This window comes from Mustelus asterias, unplaced genomic scaffold, assembly GCF_964213995.1.
Source record: "Mustelus asterias unplaced genomic scaffold, sMusAst1.hap1.1 HAP1_SCAFFOLD_3488, whole genome shotgun sequence".
In the NCBI taxonomy this organism is placed as follows: Eukaryota; Metazoa; Chordata; class Chondrichthyes; order Carcharhiniformes; family Triakidae; genus Mustelus; species Mustelus asterias.
In genome coordinates this window covers 713-15,000 of record NW_027593433.1, presented here as the reverse complement: position 1 = coordinate 15,000, position 14,288 = coordinate 713, and the positions used below count along the sequence as shown (strand labels likewise).

Here is a 14,288-nt window from a genome sequence, read left to right as displayed (position 1 = left end):
AGTGGAAACATCCTCTCCACGTTCACTCTATCCAGGCCTCGCAGTATCCTGTAAGTTTCAATAAGATCCCCCCTCATCCTTCTAAACTCCATCGAGTACAGACCCAGAGTCCTCAACCGTTCCTCATACGACAAGCTCTTCATTCCAGGGATCATTCTTATGAACCTCCTCTGGACCCTTTCCAAGGTCGGCACATCCTTCCTTAGATACGGGGCCCAAAACTGCTCACAATACTCCAAATGGAGTCTGACCAGAGCCTTATACAGCCTCAGAAGTCCATCCCTGCTCTTGTATTCTAACCCTCTCGACATGAACGCTAACATTGCATTTCCCTCCCTAACTGCCGACTGAACCTGCGCGTTAACCTTAAGAGAATCTTGAACAGTGACTCCAAAGTCCCTTTGTGTTTCTGATTTCTGAAGCATTTCCCCATTTAGAAAATAGTCTGTGCCTCCATTCCTCCTTCCAAAGTGCATAACTTCACACTTTTCCACATTGTATTCCATCTGCAACTTCTTTGCCCACTCTCCTAACCTGTCCAAGTCCTTCTGCAGCCCCCCTGCTTCCTCAATACTACCTGTCCCTCTACATATCTTTGTATCATCTGCAAACTTAGTAACAGTGCCTTCAGTTCCTTCCTCCAAATCGTTAATGTATATTGTGAAAAGTTGTGGTCCCAGCACTGACCCCTGAGACACACCACTAGTCACCAGCTGCCATCCTGAAAAAGACCCCTTTATCCCCACTCTCTGCCTTCTGCCAGTCAGCCAATCCTCTATCCATGCCAAGATCTTATCCTTAACACCACGGGCATTTAACTTATTTAACAGTCTCCTATGCGGCACCTTGTCAAAGGTCTTCTGGAAATCTAAATAGATCGCACCCACTGGTTCTCCTTTATCTAACTTCCTTGTTACCTCCTCAAAGAACTCTAACAGATTTGTCAGACATGACCTCCCCTTGACAAAGCCGTGCTGACTCAGTCCTACTTTATCCTGCACTTCCAAGTACTCTGCGATCTCTGCGGGTACAGTGGTCCCTCTAGACCTTTTGGAGCCTTGATAACTGATATAAATTCTCATGCGGTTGTTGAAACCTTGGAGCGATACCACCTGAGCTGTGACTATGTTAGTGCTGTCTGAGATGTCGTTATTTCTATTTTGTCCTGTCTGCCTGCAGTGAGTGTGGGTGCTACAGTGCCATCAGTAACCCTTTCCATTCATTCCCCTCCTGTGGCTCTCTCTCCCAGGGTTTGCCGACGACAGACAGGGATGGGGTGGGTGTTCAATAAACTCAGAGGTTTAGTTTATTTTTCAACAACTCAAAACGGAGGAAGGCGGTTCTTAACACTACATTTATTTATTTATTCATTTATTTATTTAGTTAGTTAGTTAGTTATTTATTTAGTTAGTTAGTTAGTTATTTAGTTAGTTATTTATTTAGTTAGTTAGTTAGTTATTTAGTTAGTTAGTTATTTAGTTAGTTATTTAGTTAGTTATTTAGTTAGTTATTTAGTTAGTCAGTGTGATTCTTGCCTTTATTTTTGGAGTAGTTTTTTCTTTTCTTAATTTTCAACTGAAAACCGGAAGTGGGCTGCTAAGGAGTCTGGGAAGGGTTTTTTAAGCGAGTGAAGTATGAAAGGTAGGCTGCAGTATACAGCGGGCAGCGTCGGGAGCGGGCAGCGGAGTGTGTGGGAAGCAGAGTGTGAGCTATAAGGGCTTTGGCTCACAGAGCTTCGGGGGACAGGGCGAGCAGGGGTGAGTTTTTTCATTCTTATTTACTTTTCTCTGGGTACCTTGGTATAAAGGGGCAAATATGAGTGTTAAGCCAGTGTGTTGCTCGCAGTGCAGTATGTGGGAGGTCCTGGAGGCACCTGGCCTCCCAGACATCCACATCTGTGAGGGGTGTGTCGAGCTGCGGTTCCTGAGGGGCCGTGTTAGGGAGCTGGAACTGCAGCTCGAGGATCTTAGGCTGTTAAGGGAGAATGAGGAGGTGATAGACAAGAGCTATCATCAGGTGGTCACACCAGGGCCACGGGAGGAGGCCAAGTGGGTGACGGCCAGGAAGGGTGAAGCTCGGGTGGTTGAGAGCACCCCGGTGGATGCGCCCCTACACAACAAGTACTCCTGCCTGAGTACTGCTGGGGGGACAGCCCGCCTGGGGGAAGGAGCAGTGGCCGTGTCGCCGGAGTGGACTCTGGCCCTGTAACTCAGAGGGCACTGGTTAGGCCCCATTTGGAGTACTGTGAGCAATTTTGGGCCCCACACCTCAGGAAGGACATACTGGCACTGGAGCGGGTCCAGCGGAGATTCACACGGATGATCCCAGGAATGGTAGGCCTGACATACGATGAACGTCTGAGGATCGTGGGATTATATTCATTGGAGTTTAGGAGGTTGAGGGGAGATCTGATAGAAACTTACAAGATAATGAACGGCTTAGATAGGATGGACGTAGGGAAGTTGTTTCCATTAACAGGGGAGACTAGGACGCGGGGGCACAGCCTTAGAATAAAAGGGAGTCACTTTAGAACAGAGATGAGGAGAAATTTCTTCAGCCAGAGAGTGGTGGGTCTGTGGAATTCATTGCCACAGAGGGCTGTGGAGGCCGAGACGTTGAGCGTCTTCAAGACAGAAATTGATAAATTCTTGATTTCTCGAGGAATTAAGGGCTATGGGGAGAGAGCGGGTAAATGGAGTTGAAATCAACCATGATTGAATGGTGGAGTGGACTCGATGGGCCGAATGGCCTTACTGCCGCTCCTATGTCTTATGGTCTTATGGTCTTATGGCGAAGGAAAGGAGGAGGAAGGCAGTATTAATCGGGGACTCGACAGTCAGGGGGTCGGACAGGCGATTTTGCGGAGGCAGGCGGGAGTCTCGGATGGTGGTCTGCCTCCCTGGGGCTGGGATCCAGGATGTCGCTGGGCGAGTCCCAGAAATCCTGAGGTGGGAGGGAGAGGAGCTGGAGGTAGCGGTACATATTGGTACCGCTGATGTGGGAAGGAAGGGGGAAGGGGTCATGAAAAAAGAGTATCGGGAATTAGGGAGACAGCTGAGAAGGAGGAAAGCAAAGGTAGTAATCTCAGGATTGCTGCCTGTGCCACGGGAAGGTGAGGAAAGGAATGGAGTGAGGTGGAGGATGAATGTGTGGCTGAGGGACTGGTGCAGGGGGCAGGGATTCAGGTTCCTGGACCATTGGGACCTCTTTAGGGGCAGGTGTGACCTGTACACAAAACACGGGTGGCACTTGAATCCCAGGGGGACCAATATCCTGCCGGGAAGGTTGGCTAAGGCTACTGGGGAGAGTTTAAACTAGATAGGTTGGGGGGAGGGGATCGAGACGAGGTGACTGGGAGCGAGGAAGTTAGCTCGCAAACAGAGAAGGGTTATAGACGGTGAAAGAGGGAGGATGGACGGGGGATAGAGAAGGGGAGAGCTCAGACCAAAGGATTGAGATGTGTTTACTTTAATGCCAGGAGTATAGTGAATAAAGGGGATGAGCTCAGAGCGTGGATCGATGCCTGGAAGTGTGATGTGGTGGCCATTACGGAGACTTGGATGTCTCAGGGACAGGACTGGATACTCCAGGTGCCGGGATTCAGATGTTTCAGGAAGGACAGGGAGGGAGGCAAGAGAGGGGGTGGAGTGGCACTGCTGATCAGGGATAGTGTCACAGCTGTAGAGAAGGTGTATGCTGTGGAGGGATTGTCTACAGAGTCTCTGTGGGTGGAAGTTCGGAGTGGGAAGGGGTCGATCACTTTGCTGGGAGTTTTCTATAGGCCGCTCAATAGTAACAGGGAGGTGGAGGAGCAGATAGGGAAACAGCTCCTGGAGAGATGCAGTAATAGCAGAGTTGTTGTGATGGGAGACTTTAATTTGCCAAACATAGATTGGAATATCCCCAGGGTAAGGGGATTGGATGGGGGGGAGTTGGTTAGGTGTGTTCAGGAGGGTTTCTTGACACAGCATGTGGACAAGCCTACAAGAGGAGAGGCTGTACTTGATCTGATACTGACCAATGAACCTGGACAGGTGTCAGATCTCTCAGTGGGAGAGCATCTTGGGGATAGCGATCATAACTCTATCTCCTTTATGCTTGCATTGGAAAAAGAGAGGATCAGGCAAGCTAGGAAAGCGTTTATATGGAGTAAGGGGAAATATGAAGACATAAGGCAGCAAATTAGAGGAGTAAATTGGAAGGAGGTATTCTCGGGGAAATGTACTGAAGAGAGGTGGCAGTTTTTCAAGGAATGTCTGTCTAGAGTTCTACAGGACAATGTTCCGAGCAGACAGGGAGGTGTTGGTAGGTTAAAGGAACCGTGGTGCACGAAGGCTGTGCGGGACCTAGTCGAGAAGAAAAGGAAAGCGTAAAAAAGGTTCAGAGAGCTTGGCGAAGATAGGGATTTAGAAGAGTATACGGCTTGTAGGAAGGGACTAAAGAAGGAAATTAGGAGAGCCAGAAGGGGTCACGAGAAGGTCTTGGCAAGTAGAATTAAGGAAAACCCGAAGGCGTTCTATAAATATGTGAAGAGTAAAAGGATGAGACGTGAAGGAATAGGGCCGATAAAAGGTGAAGGCGGGAAAGTCTGTACGGAACCAGTAGAAATGGCAGAGGTGCTTAATGAGTATTTTGCCTCGGTTTTCACAGAGGAGAAGGACCTGGGTGGATGTACTGCGGGCTTGCGGTGGACTGAAAAGATTGAGTATGTGGACTTTAACAAAGAGGTTGTGCTGGAATCTTTGAATGGCATCAAGGTAGATAAGTCGCCGGGTCTGGATGGGATGTACCCCAGGTTACTGTGGGAGGCGAGGGAAGAGATTGCAGAGCCTCTGGCGATGATCTTTGCATCGTCGATGGAGACGGGAGAGGTGCCGGAGGATTGGAGGATTGCGGATGTGGTTCCTATTTTCAAGAAGGGGAATAGGGATAGCCCAGGAAATTACCGACCGGTGAGTCTAACCTCAGTGGTTGGTAAGCTGATGGAGAAGATCCTGAGGGACAAGATTTATGAGCATTTAGAGAGGTTTAGTATGCTCAAGAATACTCAGCATGGCTTTGTCAAAGGCAGATCGTGCCTTACGAGCCTGGTGGAGTTCTTCGAAAATGTGACTAAACACATTGACGAAGGGAAAGCGGTAGATGTGGTTTATATGGATTTTAGCAAGGCGTTCGATAAGGTCCCCCATGCAAGGCTTCTAGAAAAAGTGAGAGGGCATGGGATCCACGGGGCTGCTGTCCGGTGGATCCAGAACTGGCTTGCCCAAAGGACAGTAAGAAGTCTCACAACACCAGGTTAAAGTCCAACAGGTTTATTTGGTGGCAAATACCATAAGCTTTCGGAGCACTGCCCCTTCGTAAGATGGAGTGGATATCTGTTCTCAAACAGTGCAAACAGACACAGAAATCAAATCACAGAATACTGATTAGAATGCAAATCTCTACAGCCAGCCAGGTCTTAAAGGTAAAGATAATGTGGGTGGAGGGAGCATTAAACACAGGTTAAAGAGATGTGTATTGTCTCCAGACAGAACAGCTAGTGAGATTCTGCAAGTCCAGGAGGCAAGCTGTGGGGGTTACTGATAATGTGACATAAATCCAACATCCCGGTTTAGGCCGTCCTCATGTGTGCGGAACTTGGCTATCAGTTTCTGCTCAGCGACTCTGCGCTGTCGTGTGTCGTGAAGGCTGCCTTGGAGAACGCTTACCCGAAGATCCAAGGCTGAATGCCCATGACTGCTGAAGTGCTCCCCAACAGGAAGAGAACAGTCTTGCCTGGTGATTGTCGAGCGGTGTTCATTCATCCGTTGTCGTAGCGTCTGCATGGTTTCCCCAATGTACCATGCCTCGGGACATCCTTTCCTGCAGCGTATCAGGTAGACAACGTTGGCCGAGTTGCAAGAGTAGGTACCGTGTACCTGGTGGATGGTGTTCTCACGTGAGATGATGGCATCCGTGTCGATGATCCGGCACGTCTTGCAGAGGTTGCTGTGGCAGGGTTGTGTGGTGTCGTGGTCACTGTTCTCCTGAAGGCTGGGTAGTTTGCTGCGGACAATGGTCTGTTTGAGGTTGTGCGGTTGTTTGAAGGCAAGAAGTGGGGGTGTGGGGATGGCCTTGGCGAGATGTTCGTCTTCATCAATGACATGTTGAAGGCTCCGGAGGAGATGCCGTAGCTTCTCCGCTCCGGGGAAGTATTGGACGACGAAGGGTACTCTGTCCACCGTGTCCCGTGTTTGTCTTCTGAGGAGGTCGGTATCTCCGCCGGCATCTCCACATCATGATTGCCCAAAGGAGGCAGAGAGTGTGTATAGATGGGTCTTTTTCTAAATGGAGGTTGGTCACCAGTGGTGTGCCCCAGGGATCTGTTCTGGGACCCTTGCTGTTTGTCATTTTCATAAATGACCTGGATGAGGAAGTGGAGGGATGGGTTGGTAAGTTTGCCGATGACACGAAGGTTGGTGGGGTTGTGGATAGTCTGGAGGGATGTTAGAAGTTACAGAGGGACATAGATAGGATGCAAGACTGGGTGGAGAAGTGGCAGATGAACTTCAACCCAGATAAATGCGTAGTGGTCCATTTTGGCAGGTCAAATGGGATGAAGGAGTACAATATAAAGGGAAAAACCCTTTGTACTGTAGAGGATCAGAAGGACCTTGGGATCCGGACCAATAGGACTCTAAAATCGGCCCCGCAGGTGGAGGAGGTGGTTAAGAAGGCGTATGGTGTGCTGGCCTTTATCAATCGAGGGATTGAGTTTAGGAGTCCGGGGATAATGATGCAGCTATACAAGACCCTCGTCAGACCCCACTTGGAGTACTGTGCTCAGTTTTGGTCGCCTCATTACAGGAAGGATGTGGAAAAGATTGAAAGGGTGCAGAGGAGATTTACAAGGATGTTGCCTGGATTGAGTGGCATGCCTTATGAGGATAGGCTGAGGGAGCTCGGTCTTTTCTCCTTGGAGCGACGAAGGATGAGAGGAGACCTAATAGAGGTGTAGAAGATGTTGAGAGGCATAGATCGGGTGGACTCTCCGAGGCTTTTTCCCAGGGTGGAAATGGCTGCTACGAGAGGACACAGGTTTAAGGTGCTGGGGGGTAGGTACAGAGGAAATGTTAGGGGTAAGTTTTTCACTCAGAGGGTGGTGGGCGAGTGGAATCGGCTGCCGTCAGTGGTGGTGGAGGCAAACTCAATAGGGTCTTTTAAGAGACTCCTGGATGAGTACATGGAGCTTAATAGGATGGAGGGTTATAGGTAGGTCTAAAAGGTAGGGATATGTTCGGCACAACTTGTGGGGCCGAAGGGCCTGTTTTGTGCTGTAGTTTTTCTATGTTTCTATGACCCCTGCCACCCCCCACATTCTTTATTCTGATAGGATAAATTCGGTCAAGGGAGAGATACAAGGCAAAGGGCGCAGCCCTTGACTCCAGAATTATCCCTTCAGGGAGGTTAGCCGACTCAAAGGGTCGGCGGGCCTACTCCTGCTCCTGGTTTCCATGTTGCTGACACAAGGTGACCACCTTTCCAGTTGCTCTGACTTCCACGAAGGGAGAAACTCACAGAGACCAATCAGTCTTGTAGTAGGCACCGGTGCAGAGGTTTCAGATGTTCCTGTAGAAACCAGCACAGATGCAGGTCAGGCCATTTAAGCCCCGATAGTAGTCTGTCCCTGCTCCCGTTCTGTTCATGGAAGATGGCAGACGGTGTCCTAGAGTTTGGCAAAGCAATATTACAGCTTCTAGCAGCTTGGCGGGGTTTTTGCGGGGGGTGGGGGGGGGGCATCGGGGAATGAGGGGGTTGGTTCATCATGTGGCAAATCTCTCACTTCTTATATTTACGGCCATTTCCGCGCAATTTGATTTCTGCATTAGCACATCTTCCAAGATGGAGAATTTGCTGTGGTTTTCAGCAGGCTAGAGATCCCTTTTGTGTGAGTCTTAGCCATTATTATGTAGGTTTTTAAAATCATTCTTTTTAATTCTTTCATGGGATGCGGGTGTCGCTGGTTGGCCAGAATTTATTGCCCATCCCTAGATGCCCTTGGAGGGCAGTTGAGAGTCACACGCATTGCTGTGGGTCTGGAGTCACATGTAGGCCAGACCAGGTAAGGACGGCAGATTTCCTTCCCTAAAGGACACTAGTGAACCAGATGGGTTTTTCCGACAATTGACAATGGTTTCATGGTCATCAGTAGATTCTTAATTCCAGATGTTTTTTATTGAGTTCAAATTTCAACAGCTGCCGTGGCGGGATTCGAACCCGGGTCCCCCGAACGTTACCGTGGTTCGTTGGATTACTGGCCCAGTGACAATACCACTGTACCACCATCTGGGCATGGATTGAAGATTAGTTAGATGACAGAGTTTGCAGAAATGGGTGTTTTTCTGGTTGGCAGTGTGTGACAAGTCAGGTGCCACAGGGATCAGTGCTGGGACCCCAGCTTTACACAATTTATATCAATGATTTGGATGAAGGGATTTAAGATATTTTTGCTAAATTTGCTGATGACACAGAGATAAGTGGGACAGGAAGTTGATTTGATTTATTATTGTCACATGTATTAACATACAGTGAAAAGTATTGTTTCTTGCGCGCTATACAGACAAAGCATACCATTCATAGAGGAGGAAAGGAGAGAGTGCAGAATGTAGTGTTACAGTCATAGCTAGGGTGTAGAGAAAGATCAACTTAGTGCAAGGTAGATCCATTCAAAAGTCTGACAGCAGCAGGGAAGAAGCCGTTCTTGAGTCGGTTGGTCCGTGACCTCAGACTTTTGTATCTTTTTCCCGACGGAAGAAGGTGGAAGAGAGAATGTCCGGGGTGTGGGGTCCTTGATTGTGCTGGCTGCTTTTCCCCGAGGCAGCGGGAAGTGTAGACAGAGTCAATGGATGGGAGGCTGGTTTGCGTGATGGATTGGGCTACATTCACGACCCTTTGTAGTTCCTTGTGGTCTTGGGCAGAGCAGGAGCCCAGACCAAGCTGTGATACAACCAGAAAGAATGCTTTCCATGGGGCATCTGTAAAAGTTGATGAGAGTTGTAGCTGACATGCCGAATTTCCTTAGTCTTCTGAAACGTAAGGAGGCAGCAATGGGAGACTGGTGCAGTGAGTGGGAAAAGCTCTGGCACATTGAGTATAGAGCAGGAAAGTGTGAAATGGTCCATTTTGACAGGAATAATAATAAAGAAGCTTATTGTCTAAACGGTGAGAGATTACAGAGCTCTGAGGTACAGAGGGATCTGGGCGTCCTGGTGCATGAATCACACAAGGCTGGTCCACAGGAACAGCGAGTCATTGGGAAAGCCAATAGAATGTTGTTGTTTATTGAGAGGGGATTGATTTTAGAAGTGAGGAGGTTCTGTTTCAGTTGTACAGGGTGTTGGTGAGACCACATCTGGAGTATTGTGCTCAGTATCACTCTCCTTATTGAGGGAAAGATGTGAATGTGTTGGGAACAGTTGTGAGGAGGTTTCCCAGACGAACAGCAGGAATGGGAGGGGTGTCCGATGAGGGGAGGTTGGAGAGGTTGGGTCTGCATTCCCCGGGGTTTAGCAGAGTCGGGCGGCTGGAGTGAAACCTTTCAGATCCTGAGGGGTATTGACAGGGTGGGTGTGGAGAGGGCATTTCCCCTTGTGGGAGAATCGAGAATGAGGAGGGTGGCGGGGTGGGGGAGGGGGGGGGGGTGGTGGAGGGTGGGGGGTCAGTGTGTTAAAATAAGCAGCGTCCCGTTTCAGACGGAGATGGGGGGAAATGTTTTCTCTCAGAGGGGGAAGAGTCTCTGGAACTTTCTTCTTCAAATGGCGGCGCGAGCAGAGACTGAATATTTGCAACGCAGAGCGGGATAGATTCTCGATTCACAAGGGGGTGAAAGGCTATTGGAGTGAAAGGTTATCGGAGGTGAAAGGTTATCGGGGGTGAAAGGTTAGTGTCATAGAGGTCACAGAGGTTTATAGCATGGAAACAGGCCCTTCGGCCCAACTTGTCCATGCTGCCCTTTTAACCACTAAGCTAATCCCAATTGCCCGCATTTGGCCCATATCCCTCTATACCCATCGTACCCATGTAACTGTCTAAATGGTTTTTCAAAGATAAAATTGTACCCGCCTCTACTACTACCTCTGGCAGCTTGTTCCAGACACTCACCACCCTCTGTGTGAAATAATTGACCCTCTGGACACTTTTGTAACTCTCCCCTCTCACCTTAAACCTATGCCCTCTAGTTTTAGACTCCCCTACCTTTGAGAAAAGATATTGACTATCTAGCTGATCTGTGCCCCTTATTATTTTATAGACCTCTATAAGATCACCCCTCAGCCTCCTACGCTCCAGAGAAAAAAGCCCCAGTCTATCCAGTCTCTCCTTATAACTCAATCCATCAAGTCCCGGTAGCATCCGAGTAACTCTTTTCTGCACTCTTTCTAGTTTAATAATATCCTTTCTATAATAGGGTGACCAGAACTGTACACAGTATTCCAAGTGTGGCCTTACCAATGTCTTGTACAACTTCAACAAGACGTCCCAACTCCTGTATTCAATGTTCTAACTGATGAAACCAAGCATGCCGAATGCCTTCTTCACCACTCTGTCCACCTGTGACTCCACTTTCAAGGAGCTCTGAACATGTACCCCTGGATCTCTTAAGAACAAAAGAACATAAGAAATAGGAGCAGGAGTAGGCCATCTAGCCCCTCGAGTCTGCCCCGCCATTCAATAAGATCATGGCTGATCTGAAGTGGATCAGTTCCACTTACCCGTCTGATCCCTATAACCCCTAATTCCCTTACCGATCAGGAATCCATCTATCCGTGATTTAAACATATTCAACGAGGTAGCCTCCACCACTTCAGTGGGCAGAGAATTCCAGAGATTCACCACCCTCTGAGAGAAGAAGTTCCTCCTCAACTCTGTCCTAAACTGACCCCCCTTTATTTTGAGGCTGTGTCCTCTAGTTCTAGCTTCCTTTCTAAGTGGAAAGAATCTCTCCACCTCTACCCTATCCAGCCCCTTCATTATCTTATAGGTCTCTATAAGATTCCCCCTCAGCCTTCTAAACTCCAACGAGTACAAACCCAATCTGCTCAGTCTCTCCTCATAATCAACACCCCTCATCTCTGGTATCAACCAGGTGAACCTTCTCTGCACTCCCTCCAAAGCCAATATTTCCTTCCGCAAATAAGGGGACCAATACTGCACACAGTATTCCAGCTGCGGCCTCACCAATGCCCTGTACAGATGCAGCAAGACATCTCTGCTTTTATATTCTATCCCCCTTGCGATATAGGCCAACATCCCATTTGCCTTCTTGATCACCTGTTGCACCTGCAGACTGGGTTTTTGCGTCTCATGCACAAGGACCCCCAGGTCCCTCTGCACAGCAGCATGTTGTAATTTTTTTCCATTTGGATAATAATCCAATTTGCAATTATTTCCTCCAAAGTGAATAACCTCGCATTTGCCAACGTTATACTCCATCTGCCAGATCCTCGCCCACTCACTCAGCCTATCCAAATCTCTCTGCAGACCTTCTACGCCCTCCACACGATTCACTTTTCCACTTATCTTTGTGTCGTCTGCAAACTTTGTTACCCTACACTCAGTCCCCTCCTCCAGATCGTCTATATAAATGGTAAATAGTTGAGGCCCCAGTACCGATCCCTGCGGCACGCCACTAGTTACCATCTGCCAACCAGAAAAGCACCCATTTATTCCGACTCTCTGCTCCCTGTCGGATAGCCAATCCCCAATCCACGCAAACACCCTACCCCCAACTCCGTGTGACCCAATCTTCTTCAGCAACCTTCTGTGAGGCACCTTATCAAACGCCTTTTGGAAATCCAAAAACACCGCATCCACCGGTTCCCCTCCGTCAACCGCACTAGTCACATCTCCTTTGTTCTGTAACTCTCCCCAATGCCCTACCATTAACTGTGTAAGTCCTGCCCTGGTTCAATCTACCACAATGCATCACCTCGCATTTGTCTAAATTAAACTCCATCTGCCATTCGTCAGCCCACTGGCCCAATTGATCAAGATCCCGTTGCAATTGGACATATCGGGCTGAAAGGTTATTGGGGGTGAGAGGTTATGGGGGTCAGAATGGTCAGAATGGATTCCTGATCGGTAAGGGAATTAGGGGTTATAGGGATCAGGCGGGTAAGCGGAACTGATCCACTTCAGATCAGCCATGATCTTGTTGAATGGCGGGGCAGGCTCGAGGGGCTAGATGGCCTACTCCTGCTCCTATTTCTTATGTTCTTATGAATGTGGGGTTAAGGGTGACAATTGGATTAGCCATGATATTACTGAATGGGACAGCAGGATCGAGGGGCAGAGTGGCCTACATCTACTCCAGATGAACCTGTGAACGTTGACCGAGATGACCCTTGACACCGTGATCCTTGACCTTAACTCTCTGAAGCCCTGCAAATCGGGAAACCCTCAGGTTGTGACCTTTGATGGTGTGTGAGTTGACCTCCCACCTTTGACCCGGGAGGTGCCAGGGCAGTCACCCTCGGTGATTCCCTCGAACTGCACTCAGGTGCCCTCCGCCCCTCAGCCCCTCCAACCCTCACGTCTACATCCCCCCTGTCCCGTTACCCCCTGAGGGACGGATTCAGGGACATCCCCCCCTGACCCTGGGATATGGAGCTCCAGCGCGATGAGGTGGGCGGGGCGGGCGGGGGGGGGGGGGGGAGGTGGGGGGATTCTCAGAGGGAGGGGGGGGGTGAGGGGTTGTGGGGGATGGGTTTACTCCGTGAGTGAAACCCCCCCAGTGACCGGAATCATCCAGCACTCTTGTTTACAGGATCCGTAACGCACCAGAGCCTGTCCGAGTGGAGAATGCAGAACATCGCCCGAGATTCAGACAACAGCTCAGATGAAGAATTCTTCGACGCCCATGGTAGGTTCACCAAAACTCTGTATCTACCCCCGTGCTGTACCTGTCCTGGGAGTGTTTGATGGGGACAGTGTAGAGGGAGCTTTACTCTGTATCTAACCCCGTGCTGTACCTGTCCTGGGAGTGTTTGATGGGGACAGGTAGAGGGAGCTTTACTCTGTATCTAACCCCGTGCTGTACCTGTCCTGGGAGTGTTTGATGGGGACAGGGTAGAGGGAGCTTTACTCTGTATCTACCCCCGTGCTGTACCTGTCCTGGGAGTGTTTGATGGGGACAGGTAGAGGGAGCTTTACTCTGTATCTAACCCCGTGCTGTACCTATCCTGGGAGTGTTTGATGGGGGACAGTGTAGAGGGAGCTTTACTCTGTATCTACCCCCGTGCTGTCCCTGTCCTGGGAGTGTTTGATGGGGACAGTGTAGAGGGAGCTTTACTCTGTATCTACCCCCGTGCTGTACCTGTCCTGGGAGTGTTTGATGGGGACAGTGTAGAGGGAGCTTTACTCTGTATCTAACCCCGTGCTGTACCTATCCTGGGAGTGTTTGATGGGGGACAGTGTAGAGGGAGCTTTACTCTGTATCTACCCCCGTGCTGTCCCTGTCCTGGGAGTGTTTGATGGGGACAGTGTAGAGGGAGCTTTACTCTGTATCTACCCCCGTGCTGTACCTGTCCTGGGAGTGTTTGATGGGGACAGTGTAGAGGGAGCTTTACTCTGTATCTAACCCCGTGCTGTACCTATCCTGGGAGTGTTTGATGGGGGACAGTGTAGAGGGAGCTTTACTCTGTATCTACCCCCGTGCTGTCCCTGTCCTGGGAGTGTTTGATGGGGGACAGTGTAGAGGGAGTTTACTCTGTATCTAACCCCGTGCTGTACCTGTCCTGGGAGTGATTGATGGGGACAGTGTAGAGGGAGCTTTACTCTGTATCTAACCCCGTGCTGTACCTGTCTTGGGAGTGTTTGATGGGGGACAGTGTAGAGGGAGCTTTACTCTGTATCTAACCCCGTGCTGTACCTGTCCTGGGAGTGTTTGATGGAGGGACAGTGTAGAGGGAGCTTTACTCTGTATCTAACCCCGTGCTGTACCTATCCTGGGAGTGTTTGATGGAGGGACAGTGTAGAGGGAGCTTTACTCTGTATCTAACCCCCGTGCTGTACCTGTCCTGGGAGTGTTTGATGGGGACAGTGTAGAGGGAGCTTTACTCTGTATCTAACCCCGTGCTGTACCTGTCCTGGGAGTGTTTGATGGGGACAGTGTAGAGGGAGCTTTACTCTGTATCTAACCCCGTGCTGTACCTGTCCTGGGAGTGTTTGATGGGGACAGTGTAGAGGGAGCTTTACTCTGTATCTAACCCCGTGCTGTACCTGTCCTGGGAGTGTTTGATGGGGACAGTGTA

General features: G+C 49.5%; 1 protein-coding gene across 1 annotated transcript in view; it reads left to right on the top strand.

Annotated features, from left to right (window-relative positions):
* The window catches only part of LOC144490607 (membrane-associated phosphatidylinositol transfer protein 1-like), a 26,891-nt gene extending 13,798 nt beyond the window's left edge, over window positions 1-13,093 (top strand). The window contains exon 6 of the mRNA XM_078208317.1: window positions 12,803-13,093. Coding sequence (XP_078064443.1) covers window positions 12,803-12,957 — 155 coding nt within the window. The 3' untranslated portion in view covers window positions 12,958-13,093. The remainder of the gene's footprint in view (window positions 1-12,802) is intronic.
* Window positions 13,094-14,288: the final 1,195 nt, after the last annotated feature.